Source organism: Chiroxiphia lanceolata, chromosome 2 (genome assembly GCF_009829145.1).
Source record: "Chiroxiphia lanceolata isolate bChiLan1 chromosome 2, bChiLan1.pri, whole genome shotgun sequence".
Taxonomy (NCBI): domain Eukaryota; kingdom Metazoa; phylum Chordata; class Aves; order Passeriformes; family Pipridae; genus Chiroxiphia; species Chiroxiphia lanceolata.
Window position 1 is genome coordinate 55,172,954 of NC_045638.1, and position 23,485 is coordinate 55,196,438.

At 37.9% G+C, this 23,485-nt stretch overlaps 1 protein-coding gene across 1 annotated transcript in view; it reads left to right on the plus strand.

Annotated features, from left to right (window-relative positions):
• FREM2 (FRAS1 related extracellular matrix 2) overlaps positions 1-23,065 on the plus strand; it is a 125,646-nt gene extending 102,581 nt beyond the window's left edge. The window contains 8 exon segments of the mRNA XM_032680662.1: positions 9,491-9,683; positions 11,954-12,058; positions 13,218-13,345; positions 13,445-13,579; positions 17,669-17,795; positions 17,990-18,177; positions 19,057-19,203; positions 20,846-23,065. Of these exon segments, the coding sequence (XP_032536553.1) occupies positions 9,491-9,683; positions 11,954-12,058; positions 13,218-13,345; positions 13,445-13,579; positions 17,669-17,795; positions 17,990-18,177; positions 19,057-19,203; positions 20,846-21,358 (1,536 nt within the window). The 3' untranslated portion in view covers positions 21,359-23,065.
• Positions 23,066-23,485: the final 420 nt, after the last annotated feature.

The following is a 23,485-nucleotide window of genomic DNA, read 5'->3' on the forward strand; positions in this document are numbered from 1 at the left end:
ATCCTTGTCCAATTAAAATTAATGAGAATAATTTGGTTTGAATTAAATTTGCTATGATTTTCTCCCAGTACAGTTCTGGAGTATTTTAGGACAAACTAATCCCACTTTCACTGTATAGTGAGCCAATTTAATCTTTTCTTAGAATGAAAGCCTTCTGACATATTGCTTTTAGCCCATAGATAGTACTGGGCTATTTAGTATTAGTTGTGGTGTATCTTAAAAAACAGTTTAAAAATACTGTGGAGGGACTTCTTGCCAATAACTATGGACTGCAGTGTCCTACCAGCTGCTTGACTCTGCTGATCTTTTGCTCACTGGGTAACAAGTCAATGCAGACAGCACAGTGGTCTCACATTACCCAGCAGAAAATTCTTTGGTCAGGAAGCAGAGAAACTGCCATATGGAGTGGCTGAAGAACAGAGCTGTGAAAGTGGTTGGGGAGTTAAAAGAAAGAGATTGGAGAGATCTTCAGGTGTCCTTTGGAAAATGTTTTCTAGAAATCCACAGTAATGTGGAAGATAAACAGTGCAGGATTTCTTCCGGTGCAGTCACAGTGAAATGAATCCCTGGGTCTTCCTTATGTTGTCGCTATATAAGCCTGTCTGATCTCACTCAGGCTCTGGAGTACAAAGTCTGTAACTCTGAAGAGCAGTCCTTAATGTACAGAAAAATCTCTTTGGCGAGTAATCCTACAGGCTTGAAGAAAAACTGGAAATACAGTACCTCATTTCAGAGAAGTCTGTCCACAGGTACCTGACTTTCCTGGCGCACTAGGGTTCCTTGTTGAACCATTGTGAAAAGGATGAGGCTGCTTTGAGAAATGACCATAATTTCTCTGCTTGTTTAACATTTTGCCAGGGACCCACCTTCTATCAGACCTCAACAGACTTATATGCACAAATTCTTATATTGTTAGTCCCAAATGGCATAAGGCAGATGTGAAAAGTGTGTCGTTGCCCAAAGAAACATATGGGCATTTGCAACAACAAAGCTACTGTACTACTAAAAGCCTAGTTGCCAATGGACATACAGATATCTAATCAGATAAACTGGGTTTTTTGTTGTTTTTGTTATACTTACACACCTGAAGTCCATTTTGCTCCATGGATCAGCTCCCTTGCAGGTGATACAGTCAGTTTACTGGAAAAGAAATTGCACCAGGATCTCTTTAGCTCTTGGTTAACTTGTCCCTCTTAACTAGAGATTATATACTCTGTAAAGCATAAGACCAGAAGAGAATGGAGCTTCTGCCCTTAGATTAAAAGGCCTTGATGGATATGTCATCCCAGTGCTTTGTCATCAGTTCTGATTCCTTGTCTGTTGCAGAGACCAGTTCAAGGTCTCTGCCTTGATGTTGGGAGCTCACTGTCCGTGCATCTGCTTGGGCTTGCCCCTCTGCTGCAAGCAGATCCTCCTACAGGTGCATTCCACTGAAACTATGAACCCGTCAGAGGGAAGGGGAAGGCATCCCAGTGTGGGATGTAAACCTTACACATTCCCACAAGATAAAAATGACAGGAATCTTTGCTGTTCCTAGAATGATTTCATTTCTTCAACTCATCATTCCTTTGGCTATCTCCTTTTACCCATGCAATATGCAACAGTATATTCTTATTTGCCAGACAACACAATCATAAGCACATAAGCACACACAACTGCCAAGCAGCTGTAACTCTGATCCTGTGACCTATGCAAGCCAGTTCTCCTTCAGTGAAAAGGAGGGAAGACTTGGTATGAATCCTGTCTGTTTGAAATACTTTTATGTCCTTTAGGGGGAAGGCTGAATATCTAGTTTAGACAAATGTGTATCTAAATAAAACCTGTTTATATCTATGTGCATATAAACAGAGGAGAAAATACACACCATTCCGATATTTTAGTAAATTAAAAGAACCCATATATTCAATTTAGGGGGACATGCATAAGTGGTAACGTGGCCAAGGAAGAGAGCTGTCCTTTCCTTAGGTTCCAGAAGTATTATGTACTTTATGTAAGATCTCTCATTTAAAAGCAGAGAGGGGTGAACATGAGCTGTGAGAGCCATGAAACTGCAGCTGAAGTCACCCTTTAGTGCCTTGTAGGTTATGGCTAAAAGGTTACAGTGTGTTAAGTGAAATATCAAGCTGAATTACTTCTAGCGGTGAAGCATTGCCCCACAGCCAGTATGCACTTCACTGACCTCCCTGTTTTTCCCACCTCCATTTAATTCTTCTCCAGGTTTGGTCTTTATCTTCACATGACCCCTTCCAACTGAGAGGGGAGGCAGTCAGTGCCCTATCTCTGTGGTTGTCACCATTGTTGTTTTTTTCTCCTTCAGTGAACAATTAATAATCCTCTTCTGTGAGAGGAAAGCTGGCAGCTATGGTTTTCACCATTTTTTTAGCACACAAAGGAAGTTTAAATCCTATAATACAGACAGAACAGATAAATAACGAAAACATTCTTACCACATCCTCTGCTACCACTGCAAATTTAATATCTTGAATATACCAGATACTTTGGCTAGATCTTTAGGCTCAAAATTTTGTTTTTTAACTCAAGTTCTCCAGTACCTGTATGGTCAAAGATAGCCAGGTTGATTCAGAGAGAGAGATTTCACAAAAGGATCTGACAATATCTTACATGATGTGGACCTTCACTTTATGGGAACTCCTGCTATGGTAGGGGAAGAAGATGAACTTTAGTGAGCATAGAAGTGAGGTGGGAGACCTGCAGCTGGTGTGGTTCTTCTGGCATAACTCCTAGTGTTTGCTGCAAGCTGCAGCTGTCTTAGTCAGTTCCCATGAACTCATGAACTGTCATAATACATACAGAGAAGGTCTTAGTTTTCTTTTTTTTTTTCCTTTGAGGCCTTTTGATTGTGACCCATTCTCTTTCTCAATTATTCTGTGCATGAGCAAACCTTGTGTGAGTTAGTTGTAGCACTCCTTTCAGTGTACAGCTTGACGGTTTGTTCCTGGGGTCTGCCCACAACTGAAAAATCAGGCACTTATGTATCTAAATATGGATTTAGATGTGCAGCTGAAGAAACTTCTATTTAAAAATAAAGGCCTACTCCTCTTTAAAGTGAGCTAATTAATTTGGATTAGAATTCTGTCCTTGTTAAAGTTAAGGTCAGCTTTAATGATTAGTAGTTTTCTTTAAGAGAACCCACAGTCACAGCCTAAAAGTGTCTGCATTTGGATATGTACAGGTCTTAAAAAGGGAAACTTACCTACTTGAGAGCTGTCTTCCTGTATTTTCAAGTAACTAATAAAGGTTAGACTTTATTTCACGGGGACATTGTGTGAGTCAAATACTGCAGACATCTCACATTCTCGAGATACAGGTTCTAAAACAATGACAGATCTTCATGAAAGGAAGTTAAAAAATGAGACAATGGAAACAAAGCAAGTGACTGTCCTTTAAAAAAGTGTATATTGAAGTGTTGGCCTACACTTCTTTGATAGAGTGTGAAGTATCATTTGATTTCATTTCCTACTGTTATACTTCATTTCCTCTTTGCTATAGTCAAGCAGTTTGGCATCTGAAAGCTTCTGTGTGGTTCTGGACAGGTATTTATTTATGGATGTTGCTTTCCCTAGTTCCAGTCCATTACCAGACTTGGAATAGGGAAGCAAAGAAATTACCATTCCAACAAATTTTGTTAACAACTAGTTAATCAAGTCTTTTACAGAAACAAGAAGGTGAAGAATGTGTATTAAAATACTTGAATGTACAGATTTATACCTTGAAACTACGGTAATTGAGTATAGCTGAGCAGTTTGCTTTTTCTCTTTAAAAAACAGTTATTTCTGGCCCAAAGTGAAAATGTCTGTCTTTCAGTAGGTTCAGTTCATATTTATGCTACACGTTACAGCACTGAATGTTTGAAAATCCCATCTGCAAACAGATTAAAATCACTAAGGTACTGCTGCAGCTTATACAAGGCAGCTTGCAGAGGGTTTTTGTTACACAGAAACAGTATATTTCCAGCTTTAGTAGTTAGTAGTTCTAGTTTTACAGAAGAAAACTTTTTCAGGAGAAAACTAATCTCTTCTGAAAATCTCATTAGATCTTATAAAATGTAAATAAACAGAAATGTCTGTTTTCAAATTTTTATATTCACTCTAGCCACCACAGTGAAGTATAAGAAAGCCCTACAATTCATATTTCCTTGACATGAAACCTCACTAAGAGCCAAACATTTTTTCTCTAGCTGTAAACATGTGCATTTAGTAAGCTGTGAAGAAAAAACTACTATAAAGTTAATGCACCAGCTGTGTAACAAAGTCAGAGGTTAAATTTTTTCAAGAAACTGGCATTTCAAGGCTGTATTGCATTTTCCTCTCCATTCAGACTTCTTTAAACAATGCTTTGCATTTCACCTGTGACCTACCTGGCTGAGTTCCTTGTTGGGGCCAAATCTTAGGTTTACCATACTGACATTCTGTATGCAGTTAATTGATAACATTGTTAAATTTGTGTGGCTCAAATTCACAGACATAGCAAGTAGACACAATAGAAAATGAGATGGCAATTTGGAGGACAAAAATAGAATTTTCATGTAAAGCCTGTTTCACTGAAATATATAGTATAAAACATGAACTTGTGTTATTTCTAATGTCTAATTCTGATTTTATCAGTACTGTCAGTGTACATACACACTCACTGCCAAGTTCTGTCCTCTGGAAATGTAAGCCAGCTAAATAAAGCACACTATAAATGCAGCACAGAGGCCAAGCCCCAAACTCTTTACTGAAAATATTTTTTTATTGTAAATATTCTTGCTTGTTATGTGACAGATTCTGAAAATAATTATGTTTTTTACTTAATGAAGTTTGACAGTTTGATTTGAAAGAGGAACAAAAGAACACGTATAAAACTCCCATTAATATTTCCTAAGTCTTAAATGAGAATTTTCAGTATTCAAAACCAGATCTGATGCTCTGTGATAACTTATCTTGCAAAGAAAATGCATGAAACTCTACTTCTTATAGCAATGTTGAGTATAAATCATGTTCTTTTCTCACACACATGAATTTTGAGGTGTGCTACTTGATGATTTGCTATCTACATTTTTCCAGATATTAACTGTAAGCGTCTGTTCCCTGCTTGGAACAATTTTTGTCTTCTGTCTTCTCTGGTTCTCCAGACATGGCATTGTCACAGAGTAATAGACACAATTTCCTCAGTTCAACTGAGGTGTAGCTGTAGTTTGTATTTCTCTCCCGGTATCACAAGGCTAAAATTCACACTCACTTATTATGGTTTAAAATTGATGTTAGTGAATGTAATTTTGTCAATGCCACTGGTAAAATCTCCTGTGCATATGATGTATGCACATAATGCACCTGTTCTGTCTTCCCGCAGCAGTTAAGCTGATTCTACATTTACAGAACTCTAAGTTACCATTTTGGTCTCATCAGTGTCACATTGAGATATAGTATGAACAGCTGGCTGCTTTCAATAGGCTTTGCAGGCAGTGCTGGAAAAGAAAGATAATTCAATGGAAAGAATGTTTTCTCATGTTTGTCTAAACAGCGTTATTAAGAGGACTAGAGAAGTAAGAGTCCTCCATCTGTATAACACATTCCATTGATTCATTTGAGGAGTGGGGGCAAGGAGGTGGCTGCTCGCTTTGACACAGTTTTCCTCTGCAGTCGACTTCCTCTGTATTTTATTTTTATTGTATCAAAAGGTCCTTTCATATAGCATATCTTGAGATTTTTCTGCCTATGGACGAGTGTATTTCCTCTTGTAGAAACAATAGGCCCTTAAAAGTTTTCATTTACTGTTAGAAGAGAGAAAATTATTTATTCAGTAATTCTCTGACTATCAGTGTTGTAGGTTTGCCTCCACACCTACAAATCCATGAGTGCATAAGGAAGGGTTTGTGTGCATAAAAACCCAATGAGCTTTTAGCAAGAACTCCCTCCTCTTCCCACATGCCAGGAATCACATGTAAGGGCAGCTATGCTGATGGAAGCACATAGATGTACACAAATAAATTCCAGACTGGGGCAAACAGCCCTGCTGTCTAGACATCTCTTGCAGATTTTACTAAAAGGAAAGAACCTTTTAAATTCTAGGGTCCTAGAAATGGAGAGAGTTTCAGATTTTCCCACGAGTAATGGTAACGTACGTCAGAGGAACAGTGTTTCCAGCAGACTTGCCCCAGAAGGGATCCTACTACTAGATTTCCACCAGTACAAATGCTCTGAGCTCACTAGCACTAGGGTCCCATTGAATGGAGTCAAGAAAACTCTAAAATGTGTCCTAAAAACCTCATTAAGAGATTTCTTTATGTACAATATTCATGAAGACCTGATGATACCTTGTACTTGAAAATCAAGAAAAGCTTTGAAAGGAGGTTTTGTTTGTTTGTTTTAATTGAGGTGGCATAAGATACTCAGCTAGAAGAGCTTTTGTGGATCCCCCTGTCCAGGCTACTGTTTTAGCTCTACATAATGTTGTCCAAACTCTAGTAAACTTAATCTAAAAACTAACCAGATTTCATGGCCTCACTATTCCTGTTGAATGCCACCACACTGAGGGCTAGAAATTCTTCTGATTTCTAGCCTGTATTTGTCATGGCCATCTCATGCCCATTTGTTCCCATGTCAGCACCATCTTTCATCATCAGTAGCCCTTCTCTGCTATTCATCTCCTGATGTATATACACAGCATTCTTATTCCCTTTCAGCCTTTGTCGTGCGAGGCTTAACAACCTGACTATTTTAGACTCTTCTCATCAGATAGTTTTGCCATTCTGGTGATTATGTTGATTCCTTTTTGTACAATCTGCAATGCAAATTAGACTTTTTCAAGCATGGATGATCAAAGCTCTTCCAGATAAGCTCTCACTAGTGCTCTGTATAATGACATGCATGCTTCTAATTTCCACCTCATTCCTCAGTTTGTATTAGGATCATAGCACATGCAGAAGGTAGGAAGATCATAGTTATGCTGTGATCAACTCACATACCAAAATTTTTTTCCCCTCTATTGCTTCTAACAAGTGTCTTTCATTTCTACCAGAAATCTCTGTGACTGGTTTCTATTACCTTATACTTTAAGCTATAAAATTTCATCTCACTACTATTATTCTAGTCCTCAAGGTCATTAAATTCTCACTTTGATATTCCAGTCCTCTACTTTATCATTTAGCATTGTGTATGCTTCTGTTCAAGAGAATAATGGACATATATTAAATCCTCTTCCATGTGCTTTTGTCTCCTCCTCATAGGCAAACTGAATTTCAGATCTTTGACTTCAGTGTCTAATTGTTACTGTACATCATGCGGCTGTAGAACAAAAACACATAGAGAAAAGCCAACACAGTTTGTCTGGGATGACCTTACAGTAGAAACATGTTCGTTATACTGCCATATATATTCAGTTCTTGATACACTTCCAGGAAACGACAAATTTTTGAGGTTATTCCTGAATCAAAGGCAAACCATGAGGCACTCTAGAGCTACATCATAGCTATATTTTTTTATAGAAGTGAGAATACTGTGTTGTTATTTGGAACAACTTAGCAAATCTGTGTCCAAAATAATTGCTCAGATACCCGTGCAGGTAGGTATCACAAAGATGAACTTGCTACTAAAGAATAATATTTTTGTCTAACTTCTATTTGTCATCCAATACATATAGAGAAGCAATCCTTTTTTTGTTGTTGTTCCAAATAGTTCTCGATTGTGTTTATGTAAAGCCAATAAAGAAGCATTAATATAAAATATCTCCAACTGTAGCATCTCAACTCATCTACCAGTCTGTGTTACTGTTTTACTTTTCAGTGGTGCCAGATTCTTTTCAGTGGTGCCCAGTGACAGGACGAAGAGTAATGGCTGTAAACTAAACCATGAAAAGTTCACCTCAACATGAGGAAAAACTTCTTTACGTTGAGAGTGGCAGAGCACTGGAACAAGCTGCCCAGGGAGGTCGGGGAGTCTCCCTCTCTGCAGACATTCAAAACTCCCTTGCACACATTTCTGGGTCACCTGCTCTAGGCGACCCTGCCTTGACAAGGGAGTTGGGCTAGATGGTCTCCAGAGATCCCTTCCAACCCTGACAATTCTGTGATTCTGTGTGTTTCCAGACTGTTTACTGTCTAAATGCTAGCACATACTGTGGAATGATACAAACAATGTAAGCTGAAAGGGTTTTGGTAGCATACTGTGTAGATCAAGGAGCGTCACATGTGAAAGCAAGTTGTGGCAACTATAAATATTTGCTTTAATGAATTAAAGCTAATTAGTTTAGAGTATTTAGTTAGTGCAAGCAGTAAATTTGTGGTTTCATCATATTACTAAAAGTTTTGTCAGGCATTTGGAAATGTAAAGCAGCTGTGAGGTAATGGAAATTCAGCTCCCTGACGTGCCACTGGGTGAACCCAGAAACAGTTTGATTTTTACATAGCTTGTAAAATTTGAATGCTGGGAGTTTTTAATAGTGCAAAACACTCTTTAGAAGGTAATCACTCCAGGGAAATGTTCAGATGTACAAATTTATATATGGAATTTCTATTGGAAGTAAATGAGTATTAACAATATTTGTGCCTTTGAAAAGTTTCCCACTGGGAGATGATCTCAGTGTCTTTCCTTCCATGATTATTTCTGAGAAAATCCAGAATGATAATAATGATAAAAGGATCTGTATTGCACATTTCTTATCAGAGATATATGAATGAAAAAGTATTTGTAGCAAAACATAAATACAAAGTCTCTTCGGAAAAGTTTGGATCCATGAATCATGTAAGAGCTATCTTAAGAGGTGACAGTTTACTGACACTATTCTTCTTCTTTTTTTTCGTCAAAATAGATATAAATAATATGTAATTCTTTGATAATTACAGCACTATTGTTTTGTACAATATATGCATAAAGGATCTATTTTTAAATCCATATCAACTTGCATATTAGTTTTAGTTCTTCCAAACAGTGAGAAACAATGTGATTTGTGTTTTTGCATGCCATATTTTAGCTACTATCTGTGCACAAAAGAAGAAATAGTTGCAAAGATGAGTAAGTGCAGTCCAAGGACTCAGTCTTGCAATAATGTCTGAGCAATTTCGGGGTCTTCCAGGAATGCTTCTTAGATGGTAGTAGCAGAAGAAGGTAAGCAAAAGAGTTGGTTAAAGCACAAGGATAGAGAAAATGAAAAAGGATATATGAAAAATTTCTAAAGCCTTCATTTGTATTTATGCTGTTTATGTATTAAGAAAACCTGAACAAAAATGATGAGTCAAAATTGAGAGGGTTATGTGTTATAAGAAGTCATTTTCAGTTTGACATACAGAAATGGAATTTGAAGATATGTAAGCTAAGCTGAAAACCTTGAAATGTGGTTTTGCACTTCATCTGTAATTTGCAAAAAGAGAGAATTTGATTCAGTCACAATATTTATTTGAAGGTCTGTCTTCCCTTTCTCTTGCATTTGGCTTACCTGTGCAATGCTGCCTTTCATGATCACTAACCCTAGTGTATAATTTTCGTTTTTATAGGTTCTCAACTTAGTACAGTCCTATGTCACACTGAGAGTCCCTTTGTACGTCTCTTATGTTTTCCACTCTCCTGTGGGTATAGGAGGCTGGCAGCATTTCGACCTACAGTCAGAGCTTCGGCTGACTTTTGTGTATGACACTGCCATCCTGTGGAAGGATGGGATCGGTAGCCCACCTGAAGCAGAGCTCCAAGGTGGGTGTTGGATTTCCTTGCACAGAACTCATGCTCTGTTACTAACACTATAATTTACACACAGTAGGATGATTTTTCAATCATTCCAATACTAAAAAAAAATTAAAAATTACTATTTATTAGAATTTGCAAACAATCTATCAGTTCCTAGTGCTCACAGGTCTCTGCTGGAGTGTTTATAAAAACCGTGTAAAGTTGACATCAGTGCTTTTATTGCAAAGAAAGACAATTTTACTATTATATTTGAAGTAAATCTACAAAAATTAAAAAAATTATTTCTACTCAGAACCTCAAGATACATTGTGTAACCATATTCTGTTATCGCACAAGATGTTTGCACTTTAGTGAAAAAAAAATTGAAGGTTTTCTGTGATGCCATTTTTCCTGGCTATGAATTACCAGATTCAGAAACTTTTGATATTTTGAAAACATTGTGAAACATGCAATAGAAACAAATATATTATGAGGATAATAGCCTGTTCTGTATTTAAAGTAGTAAACTGTGAAACATGCTGTAAATGTGTTAGATGCTGTCAGTAAATGTGAGTGTAACTAGTCAACAAATCAAACTATATCATTACAGAATTTATCTTTGTAAAAAGTTAATTTATTTTTTAAAAGTAGTGACATACAGATGTGCGTGCAAGATTATAATATATAGTTACAACTTTATGCTGTGTTGTTCTATTTATGAAAATTTACATAGTATTTTCCAGCATTAAGCTTCAGGTGTCCCATATCTCTCTCAACCTAAGTTAGAATACAGGCACCAGCTGTAGTTATTTACATGCACCTACACAATTTCAGGACTCCAGGGAACATAACATCTTTTTTTTTTGTTTCTGCAAACTCTATATATGGATTACAGAAGTCATTGCTATGCAATTTCTGTCTTCATGTTTAAAGAGCAGGAAATGAGGAGTGGCAAGGGGAATCTACAGTGCATGAAGAATAAAGCACATCATGCCATGCCTAAAGAATAAGCCACATGCCAAGAATCATGTGATGTGCTGGTCACCAAATAACAACCAGTTCTAATCCTCTGTCTCAGGAGTTATGTGGTGCATCTATGCCGCCGTTTCCTGTATTTGATGCTTTAATTTTTTAATTTCTCTTTCTAAGAAGCTGATGGCCAGATCTTTGCAGATGCTGGACTTTGACAGTTCCCTTTGAAAACAGCTGGGATAGAGTATATGATAAAGAGGGAGGCATCTGAGATTAGACCTCCAGCATATCCTGATCTGATTTGGGTAGTATTTTTTGAGCAGCTATTTTTCTTAGCATGGAGGAGTTAACTAGTTTCTTGTTTACTTCCGTAACTCTAAATTCATATAATTGTTCTACATAAATTCTACTTAACACTGTGAAGCAGTCAAGGTCTTCTAAAACCATAATTCATACATATATAGAGAGACATATGTTTCTAATGTACCAGTAAATATTATTGGTACAGGTGATTTTATACAGGTAGTACACATTCACACTGGTGAGTACATTTGGTTGCCTGCACATTTATGGGGGAACATTCCTGTTTCCTTCTTTTTTCTGGCAAGCAGAATGATAGTACATCACTGGCTCTTTGTAAAGGATCACTGGAGGAAATGCCTGAACTCTGAAGCTTTGCAGAATTCTAGAGAAAAAGGGATTTGGCTGCAAGCTACAGCCGTAAACCACTTCTGACATGTAAGCAAGACCTTGCAATGTGAAATTAAAAGGCATAAGCCTGTGTTTTGGGCCAAATTCATGCCAAAAATTGCCGGCAATGCAAAGTCTGTCAAAATGAGTTTCACAGATTGAAGCACCCCAACACAAATTGCTGTGGAAGTCACAACCAATTGCTACAACTAAATACTTGTGGTTCCTTCCTTGGCACAGTAGGCACTGCTAAAGAGTATCTCTGAAGCAGCTATTCTTCCTTCTACAGACTCCCCTGACCATGCCTGTTGCCCGAACACAAGCACAAACTGTGCTGTGTGGATGTTTTCTCAGGCTACTGGAGCAGCTATGTAGGTCCATGGTAACGTGTGAAAGCATGACTTCACCGGGAAATTCTATGTGCGCTTTGGAAGCTGTTGTGAAAACTCTAGGCCTCGCTGTGTAAATTCTTGTTTGATAATAATCTTGAGACAACCCAAAAAGTGCCAGCAGGACCCCTCCCAAACAGCTGGCATGACAAGAAATGGAAGACTGGGTCTGGTGTTTCATAGGAGTGTGATTTACTTGTCATCTGCAAGTGGAACAAACCTTGTTAATTGTTGTTTTGCTGCCAGGTTCCCTGTACCCAACCAGCATGCGTATTAGTGAAGAGGGGCGCTTGGTTGTCAACTTTAAGACTGAAGCCCGGTTTCATGGCCTGTTTGTTATGTCCCATCCTGGTAAGCGTAATCGACACTTTAGCAGTACTATACAAACAAAGACACCCCTCCCAAATTTTATGCTATTCATTTTTTTTCTATTTCTGCTACTGATATCTGACTTTGTTTTTGTATACTGTGCTCTTTGAATAAGGATTTTTCCTCTACTTGAGATTTCTTACTTGTCATTGATGACTGTGTTCAGGTTGTCAAACATGCTGAAATGGGGATGAATATGATAGAAAGCAGATAGTTCCACTTGATCAAGAGTCTGTTTTATGAAAGATGAAGATCTAGGCCATTCTGTCCATTAGAGATCTACAGATTTGTGGTTTTAATCCAGTAGTTATGATTACTGTTTAGTTATTTTGCCCTAGGAACTTACATAGCATTAAAATTTCTTTTCTAACTTGAAGCTTTTCTGAGTTATTTAGACCTTTTTCAGAGAGCAAGAAAAGGCATTGTATCACTCAGTTAATATAACATTCTCACTGACATTCAATTAATTATTGCTGAGGACCTGTTCCTGCAATTTAATCTGTTTAAACCTCATGCCTTTATTCAGAATAATTGCAGATGTAAGACTCTGTGTACGGACATAACACTGAGCATGAATGCCAGCCATGGAAAAGATTATCTAACAATTAAATCTGCTGAACAACAATGAGAAGGGAAAAAACAGTTAAGAAATCTCCTTTAGTTTAACTCAGGGGTTTTTAAACCTATAAAACTCCTTCATAGTGCTTCTACTTTTTCTCAGCTGTCCTCTTTGTATGTTAGGCTTTGCCTATTGGGTGGTGCCAAAAGCTTTCCATTGCTAAGAGAAATTATGTTATGTTTCCCTGGGCTGACATTCCAAGTTTAAAACAGGACAGATAATAGATCTTTGCCTTTCCACTCTCACTGTTTTGCCTGTCTGTTAAATTTAGTATTCATACAGTTCTTGTTGTGCAGTCCAAAAGCAACCCTTGAACAGACACTTGAACAACAATCAAGGAGGCCCCACTGAGTTGACTGTAATTGGTTTGTTAGTTTCAGTTAATAGAACCCAATGCCCTGTAAAGGTATTAACATCAGCTATGGCATTATGGTTTATGAATTATTGGAAATGTTTTTCAGGCTCTGAGAGTTTGCAATGAAACGCTAAAGGTGACAAATCTGTTTCTTGGCATCTTTCTAGCTTCATCTCTAACTTCCATGGTTATGTCAGCTGATCACCCAGGCCTAACATTTAGCCTCAGCCTCATCCGAAGTGAGCCAACCTACAACCAGCCAGTACAGCAGTGGAGCTTTGTCTCAGATTTTGCGGTAAAACCTCAGCCTCCACTATGCAACTATCTGTTGCCCTAGTCTGTTGGCTAGGATCTGGTGGTACAGCTACCTCTTTATCTCTCTGTCTGTGTTTAGGTTCGAGACTATTCTGGAACATACACCGTGAAGCTGATAGCCTGTACCACTGCTCCACATCAGGAGTACAGCCTACCAGTGATCTGCAATCCTAGAGAGCCAATCACTTTTGATCTGGATATCCGATTCCAGCAGGTACCATTCCAATGATACCTTTGTTGTGTTTTCTTTTTAGTTTGATTCCCATATTGCCTGTGTTGATCTCGTAATAATAGCACTGGAAACTGAATTTACTTGCTTATAAACAAAGCATTTCTAAATTGGTGGGACAGCACATACTCCTCTCCTGCTAAATAATCAGTTTTACCCAACTGGGAAAGGCAAATGTAGGAGCATAAATGGGCTTTTTCCTCAATGCATGACCAGTCTTTAATAGTCAATAAGAAGGTCACTGACATTGGCTTGGAGGCTAGTTACTGTGATGTGAAAGTAACGTTTGGGAATTCTTTTCCTGTCTGTTGGCTTTGGTAGGAATCAATTTTATCAGGTAATTAGGCAAATATAAAACAATTATCAGAAGGTTTTCGTCTGACACAAAATCAGAAGTAGGTCTCTGGTATTAGAAGTGGGTCCTCCAGAGGAAGGTTCATTCAGCCCTAAGTTATAACTTCCTTCACTGACTGTAGAAGAAGTGTAGATAATCAACACTGGTAAAATACTTAGCTTTAAGACACGAAAATGGCTGAAACAAATCCGATCCATAGCAATATGAATCATATGGGAACATAAGAACAGGCAAACAGCATACCTTTCACAAAGCTCAGCTCTAAAGTAAATTATATACTTTTCTGTTATTTGGAGCCAATACAGCTAATACTGGAACAGTGTGGCTGTGGTTTCATGCTCATTAATAGTACAGATGTATGCCATTAAATCATCTTACAGTATAAATCTGATCCAGATCAGTCAGGGATACACAATCACTTTTCTGTTGAATTAGCTAGAGTACACAAGGGAATGTATGCAGTTTTTATGCTTTCATTTGGCAATATGCCAGCCATGGAAGAATAGATGGTTCCTGGTAGGGCATTAAGTCCTGGAAAAGCAGAGGGATGATACATGATCTGATGTGAAACCTGCCTTCTCAGAGTTAACCAGCAAAACATTTTGAAAAACTTTGAATGGAGTGGGTGAGGGGAATTTATAATAGTTCAGCACCTTGGCTTTTGTCTGGCATTTTTAATCTGCTTCTAGGGACTCTAAAGCAATTCATAGCAATGCTAAACCACAACTTGTGCCTGATCCTAGTATAGACAATACGATGTTGATATTTCAAAGAAAGTTCAAAAACCTGCAAAAATCATTGCAAAAGGGACAAAGTAGCCTAGGGAGAGACCTAACTCTCACCTGGAAGTAGCCTATGATTAAGAACTTAGAACTATGACTAAGAATTAGAACTGCCTTCGAATAAATAGATACTATAGGGGTCATTATATCAGATAAAGCTTTAATAATACAGTATATGTACCTCAATTCAAAATAGGCATAAGGTACAAAGTTGCAACAGTGTCATAGACTGTGGTCAGTTAATCCCTCATCACCAAGAATTTTCAAACCAAGACCATCTCTTTTTCTTGAGATACTCATAGTAAAAGAGGTTCAGGAAATTCTGTGGTCCATGATATTGTTCCATATGATCATAGATTGAAACACTATGTGGACTTAAAGGAGGTCCCAAAAAACCAGCAAATGGTAGCAGTACAATAGTACAAATTCAGTAGGCAGTATCTACCCTCTTAAAGAGGGTAGGTTTAGACTGGATATAAAGAGGACACTTTTTATAATAAGGGTGATGAGACACTGGCACAGATTCCCAGGGAAGTTGTGAAATGCCACATCCCTGGAAGTGTTTAAGGCCGGGTTGGATGGTGCTCTGAGCAACCTGGTCTAGTGGAAGACATCCATGTCCATTGCAGAGAGGTTGGGTGAGATAATCTTTAAATGTACCCTCCAACCCAAACCACTCTGTGGCTCTCTGAAATCAGTGAGTATAGGTGTCATAACTGGACCAAAATGACTTTGACTGTAAAGTCTAGTGATAAAATGATGGAGCAGGACAGGAGTTGTAGCCCCCAATTTTTTGTCTAGTGCTTCAGCTCCTGTACTGAATTACCTTCTTGGGATTTTTAATATTAGGGTTTTAATTTCCTTGGAAACTTTTTGTTCTAATTTCCTTCACAATTTTTTTCACTGTTCACAAGTGAGGAACCATTTTTAGATTCAAACATCAAGAAGACAACGTATTTAGTGTTTCCTCTCTGGAGTTTCAACATTTCCTTCTTTAACATATATCATCTGCACATCTCCTTTTTCCTCTCTCCATGCTCCCTGAGGAATGAAGCAGGTATCCTGAAACACTAGTGAGGGTTGTATTACTATTGTCTCACTCTGTCTCACTTCCTGAAGATTAACAGTATTCAGCCTCCAGGCTTTGCTTTATCCCTTTCAGCATCTCCATTTTTTAGATGTACATGACTATTTCCTGACAGACACACTTCCATAATCAGGATACTTGCTTCTCTGGGATGGACCAATCTTAAGAGTTCTCTGCTTCTTGAGGTGGCAAATATCACATGGGCTTTAATCCCATGGAGGTGGGATTGTCTACCATGAGTGATCTGCATTGTCTCCAGATCATCCATATGCAGAGCTGATGGACATGGCAAATAGGAAGAGTACATTGACAGTTACTCTTCTCACCCAGCAGATCCTCATGGATTATTTTTTTAAGAAGTCTTGCTTAAAACATCTCAAATACCCATGACAATAATTACACTTAAATTACTATCATAAATAACAGCTATGTGTTGGCTCCTGGCAGCACTGAGATTTACATGTAAAACTGAAATAAAAATAGTAATTTAAAATAGAATACCTAAGAGATATGTTCATAGCGATACACACAGTATTCACCCAGGCCATTACTCTCACTGTTCTTGTAAATTGTGTGCCTGAAATCCAGTCCTTTAGCTGAATACATCCTTCTTGTTTCTTATTCAATGGACATTTACGCTGCTCAGGAAGAGCTTGATGAGGCCATGGTTGTTGTTTCTCTTTTAAAAACAGCTGGAAACCAGTTGTGCCTGTCAAGTACTTGAGGCTATAGGACTGCAACACAATAGCCTGAATCCCAGGCATTTAGAAGGAAGCATTCCAAGAGAATGGAAATTATTTTTTTAATCATTATTTCTGTGAAAAGGCTATGGTGATAGGGTTACTCTTTCTGAAGAGTACCAGTGCATTTATAAAAATGTTTCAACTATACATTTTTCTTGCTAAATCCCATTTCTTTGATAGTTTTGATACTCTATTGTGAAATGGACCCTTGTCCATGAGCCAGCAAGAATGTTTTCTTTTTTGTTTTCCTTCCTTCCTTTCCCCACACTTATACATATATGTACATAAATATGCATATATATGTTATCATTTTTTTATTTGTTTAGTGGCCTTTTGTTATTTTCTTTTTTTTTTTTAATGTGTATGTCTTCCACATTGTTTATTTAGGTACACACATCTTTTTAATCTTTAGCTTCCCCACCAGTTCTTCTGTTCATTGTATTTATTTCCCTTTTGTTATGTTTGTAGTTTGCCTTCTATCTTCCATTATATGGTCCCATGAGAACCTACTGCTGATAGTACTGACTTATTTTATTCTTGTAATCGAGGAAGAACCATAGATAACTGTGTCAAATATATAAAGATAAATGCTAGCATAAAAAGGTGTTCAAACAGTTTGGTGCATTTTCACATGCACAATCTGATATCCTGCAGCACATCAGAAGAACTGATGCTTGCAAATAAATCCTCAACAATGTGTACTTTAAATAACTGGCAGAGAATCAGAGCAGAGGTGAGACTTGGGTGTAAGAATGAAAATGGGATAGAGAAAACAGGCTCTCAAGAATCAGAGGGAGAGAAGTTTTTGAGGGAAATGTTTTCCTCATATTATCCCCACATAAGTTGCCCTTTGCACCTCCTTACCTGGGATTTGGAAAAATGTGGTGGAAAGAAACTAACCTAGAATACTATCAAATATCACAGATGCAGATAATCCAAAGGTTGCATGTAAAATGAACTATGTCTAGTACAAAGAAATCTTTTTGTTAAACTGTATTTTTGCATGTAGATGTAAGGAGCTGATAAGTAATGTATGGGAGGTCATGCTTATGTTTTAAGGGTCATTAAAGAATACTTGTTGAACAGCCTTATGCTTTTGTGTTTTAGGTCAGTGACCCAGTGGCTGCTGAGTTCAGCTTGAATACCCAGATGTTCCTCCTCTCCAAAAAGACACTGTGGCTATCTGATGGCTCAATGGGCTTTGGGCAAGAAAGCGATGTTGCTTTCTCAGAAGGTATAATTGTGCACAGATCATGCACATTTAATTTGAATTCCATACTATCAGGATCCTGTTTCAGTCAAAACAAGATAGGAATAAGGTTTTGGGCTCATTGCACTAAGGTTCTTGACTAGGCTTATCAACTTAGCCTCAGAACTGGGCTAAGTGTTCCAGTCTAATACAATGTGAACTCTATGCACTGTTTACAGGTGATATCATATATGGTCGGGTGATGGTGGATCCAGTGCAGAATTTGGGTGACTCCTTCTACTGTACCATCGAGAAGGTTTTCCTGTGCACAGGAGCTGATGGATATGTACCCAAATATAATCCATCCAACACTGAATATGGGTGCCTTGCTGATTCACCATCCCTTCTGTACAGATTTAAGATTGTGGTAAGTGTTCTAATTCTGGGAGTGTGCACATATATATTTTAAATTTTTTTCTAAGTTCTCTTTTATCCAGAAACCAACCGTTCTTTAAAATGTTCTTGATGGCATCAAATTTTCAACTCAACCTCCAGGCTAACATGAACTGATGGAGGCAATATCTTGCCTTTCACCCTCCTGGTTCAATCCTTGATCTTTCTGGGGACTTCCTTCAATAAGAGTTTGACCTAACTTAGAATCTCAAGATAGGCTTCTTCTCTGCGCTGTCTATATCCATTGACAATAGAGAGAGCCTTAGGAGACATGCAAGTTAAGGATTGGAATCTGTTTCCTATTTAGCCACCCAAAATGTAGTGCATAGTGTAAAGTTAGTCATCTAGGTCGCCTCTGTAATTCATAGGCAAAGAGAGATGGCTTAGAATATCTGAGATAATTTCCCTTCTGAAAATAACTATCGAGTAAGCTAGGTAACTACAAACCTGATGCCCAACTTTTAGAGTTAACTTTAATTATATAATTAGCTAAAAAAATTTATGTGAATGCCTGTTAATAAAATGAAATGTAGCTTCTTTAGGGTGGGAAATAGACTTCTTGCTTTCATTTCAGACCATTTTTATGTATCTTTTTTATTTAAGAAGTGTAGCTATGATTGTTCTCTAGTGTTTCTCCCTTGTATTCCAGAAAAAAAATATCTGCAGGCAAGAGATTAAATAGAATTTAGTACAATTCAGATGTGACTACGACTGTTTGTCATGTTTATTCTCTTGGTATTTCACTAGACTGCATAAAATAGCATGTGTAAATTACACAATTTATACATTGCATGTAAATATCTTCCTAGAAGAAATAAATTTGTGGTTTACAAACTTTTTTTCCTCCACACAGGACAAGGCTCAGCCAGAGACACAAGCCACAAGCTTTGGAAATGTGCTTTTTAATGCAAAACTTGCAATAGATGATCCTGAAGCAATTCCATTAGTTAAACAGCCAGGCTCTGATGGATTTAAAGTAGACTCAACTCCTCTATTTCAGGTATGATTTCTATTATCTTATTAGTACTGAACCAAGAAAGAAACACTTGCACAAGTACTGTTGTTAACTGTAAGTCATACTGAAGTCAACAGAAAGATTTATTCTGATGCCAGTGACAGTCAAATATGATTATAATTGCTTAAAAATTACTAGATATAAATTTGGAGCACTTATTAAATCATTTTTGTGCGATACTCTGCTTTTCTCTTGTTTAATTCCACAAATTAATCAGAAATTTACAGATTGTTCTTAAGCATTTCTCCTAAGAACTTAATAAGTTTCTTGTTACACAGGAATGTTTTATTGTTTCCCATCTCACTTCTCAAAGTCAAAATTAAAGAATCATAACTTTTATAGTGAATTTCATCAAAAGCTAGTTGATACTCAGAATTTTCTGTAAAATTCTTTCCTTGCAAACTCACACAGTGTGAAGCAGTGGAAAGCCTAAAAATTGATAGCTAAAGGGTGCAACTACTTCTAAATTATATATAATCGTTCAGCTGTGTGCATTCACCCTTTTCATCTATATAACCCATCCAACAGTTGTCTCTTCACTATTTGTCTCTTTAGTATTTACAAAACTACATGCAAAACTCAAGTGTATAAATGAGTAGAAAAAATATGGAGGAGGCTTTGATCCTAATCCTGCCAACTTCAGTATTAAAGGTCCCATTGTAAGTAATGGAATATTTAAGAAAACAGCCTACTTATCAATATAAAAAGGGTTTCAAAATCTGCCTCCAGGAAAATGAAACCTCATCTTTTTTATGTGAAGAATCCATAATGCAGTGATTTTTCATCATCATTCTGTCAAAAGAATGAGAATATGAAGAAACAATAGTATATCCTGAAAAAGACTTGGAAAAAGAAGAGTAAAATAAAAAATGTGTTATTTCTTACAATAACAAAACTTGACTGCAACCGTTTACCTTATCAGTCAGTAGCTTTAAGACAGTATTCAGCCTACTGGATCTTGTAGAGGACAAATTTATTATGTATCCAGGAAAGATAAGAGAAATTCAGAGATAGTATTATCTCACACAGACTGCAGGGACTCACACAATCACAGAATAGATAAAGTTATCAGGAGCCTGTGGAAATTGACTGTTCCAACTCCCTGCTCAAAGCAGCATCACCTAGAGCAGGTTACCGAGGACCGTGTCTAGTTGTATTTTGAATATTTCCAACAAAGGAGACTCCTAGGCTCCCTATTCCGATATTCAACCATACAGTAAAAAATTGTTTTCTTATGGTGAGATGGAATTAGAGCCAGGGCCTGATCCACTGGCAGGTAGGACCTGGAAGGTCCTTCTCTGTGGCCTGTCCACAGATAATGGTACTTCTATGGCCTTTGACACTCATGATACAGAAAAAAATGCCAAGACCATAGCTGTCTTCGTCTGCATCTGATAGCCATAGAGTCTGGCCATAGAGAGGAATGTAGACTAACCCCTCTTAAAATTTTGGCAGAAAACCTGACTTCTCTGGTGCGCATTGGCACGTAGTGGGGTGTTATCTGTGCATGATTTTGAAATTGCTTGTCCGAGCAACCAGTTCAGAATAGAGATTGATTTCCCCTGCATATAGTGCTGTCCAAATTGTGTATGCGTGTGTTTAAACACAAAAAAATATTTCTTCCTAGGTGTCTTTGGGTAGGGAGTGGTACGTCCATACAATCTACACTGTCCGTTCCAAAGAGAATGCTAACCGTGGAATAGGCAAAAGGAGCGTGGAGCACCAGTACCACTTGCTCTTTAGTGGTGGGAGCCCAGGAACGTCTACACAGAGACGACAGAAGAGGGGAGTTGAGCAGGACCCAGAACTTGCAACAGACATTGGAATGGAAAACAACCGAGGAACAAACATACAGCACATAGCACTAGATCGCACCGGCAAGAAACAGGTCTCTCAAAGGGAGGTTGCAGTCAATGGTGTTCTCCCCAGAGAACTGAATAACCAAAGTACAGGAATCAGCATGGTCACAATCATTGGTGGAGCTGCTGCCATTTTCCTTGCCATTTGCTTAATTGCAATTATCATTTTGCTGCTAAAATGGAAACAAAATTCTGAGAAGAAAGAAGCCACAAACGAGGCAGGCAGCAATGAACCAATGATGCTACCACATAATTACAACAGCGACAGCTCAGAGGTTTGATTCCAAGACCACGAGATTCAAGCCACAGTCTCCAGAGTGCCTCAAAAAAACCCCTTGAACTGCACAATTTTAGAAGCAGATAATGGTGACTCATTAGGAATAAAGAGTTCATATGCTTCTAGGTGTACTTGAAATTTGTTATCTTGAACTCTTTTTGCCATTATCAACAATAGTAGGAGCCGTACTGAATCTCCCACTTTGCACAAAAGGAAATGCTGACATCCCTATACCATGCACTGATTTCAAGCAGCATATCAAGGGACTGCATTGTAAGGGAGAGTTATTGTTTTAGTTTTGTACTTTCTGACATTTCAAAAAAATAAAAGAAACTATACAAAGGTGCTATATATCCTGTCTGCAATAAGAGAGGAGATCTGTTTCTTCAGAAACACAATACTTGAGAGAAGGAATCCTTACACTCTTCTGTTAAATTTTGTACTGTTTCTCACAAAGAACTCAATGTCTACAATTAGTTTGAAAGGTAATGAAATGCCTTAGGTATAAATCCTCCCTCCTATAGGCTTTTGACTTCACTTAAGCTATACCAGTGATTTTTTAATTTTTTTTTCTACTTATATGTAACTGAACTTTTTCAAAAAATGGCTAGATTATACAGCATAGGATTATAAACAGTTGCATACCACAGGATGCAATACATACTGTTTTCTGCAAATTTCTATTCGTCTGTTTAATCTGAGAATTTTTCCCCCTTATTTATGTTTATATAAAGCCAAAGAATGCAATAAAATCCAGAAAGAATTTTGGTTTTCAGTGAAACTGGATGCTTATATCCTCTAAAGTTTATAATGGAACATGGAAGTGTTTTAAGGTAAATTATATTTCTTAGTGCATATCCACTGTTGAGAAATGCAAGCATTAGTGTTTCAGTACCTAGAGAAGATGATAGTTAGATTAAAAATACAGAGGACAAGGTTCTGCCTGAACTGAGCCTAGGAATCATGGTACTGAATCCAGCATGTAATTGTTAGTTGCCACATTAAATGGCAAAAAGTGAAGAAAAAGTTGGCATTTGATTGAATCAAGTAGTATTTATTGCTGTAAATCCCAGCACATTTTGACAAGCATGCTGGATCACTGTTGTGCATTTTCTAATGAATGACTACTTTTGCAAGAGTAGCTCTAATTTTCTCTCAGCATTCTTGAATTAGGTAGCATGGCAAGTTTGGATCAGCAGTGTCCCATATCAGTTTTTATCCAGACAGGACCTCTTCTGTCCTGAAGATGTTTTTATTCAGATGGGACCTGTTCTGTCCCTATCAAATGCTTGACTATGAAAGCTATGTAACCTTCAGGAAATTGTCTCATTTTTCACATTAATGTTTTATATAAGTCCTTTCAAGTCATAGAAACATAGAATGACCTGGGTTGGCAGGGACCTTAAAATCATCTAGTTCCAACCCCCCTGCCATGGGCAGAGACACCTTTTACTAGACCAGCTTGCTCAAAGCCTTCAACTCTTCCAGCGATGAGGCATCCAGAACTTCTCTGGGCAACCTGTGCTAGTGTCTCACTACCTTCACAGTAAATTTCTTCCTAATATGTAAACCTATCCTCTTTCAGTTTGAAGTCATTACTCCTTGTGCTATTGCTACATCCCTTTGTATAAAGTCCCTCCCCAGCTTTCTTGTAGGCCCCATTCAGGAACTGGAAGGCTGTTTCCAGGTCTCCCCAAAGCCTTCTCTTCCCCAGGCTGAACAATCACAACTCTCTCAACCTGTCGTCATACGAAAGGTGTTCCAGCCCTGTGATCATCTTCATGGCCATCCTCTGGACTCACTCCAACAGGTCCACTTATGTTGGAGGTCCCAGAGCTGGACAAAGTACTTTAGGTGGGACCTCACGAGAATGGAGTAAAGCAGAAGAGTCACCTCCCTTAACCTACTGGCCACACTTCTTATGATGCAGCCCAGAATAGAGTTGACTTTCTGGGCTACAAGTGCACATTGCCAGCTTGTGTTCAGCTTCTCATTCACCAGCACCCTCAAGTCTTTCTCCTCAGGGCTGCTCTTAATTCATTCTCCACCCAGCCTGTGTCTGTGCTTGGAATTGCCCTGATTCAGGTGCAGGACCTTGCACTTGGCCTTCTTGAACTTCATGAGGTTCACA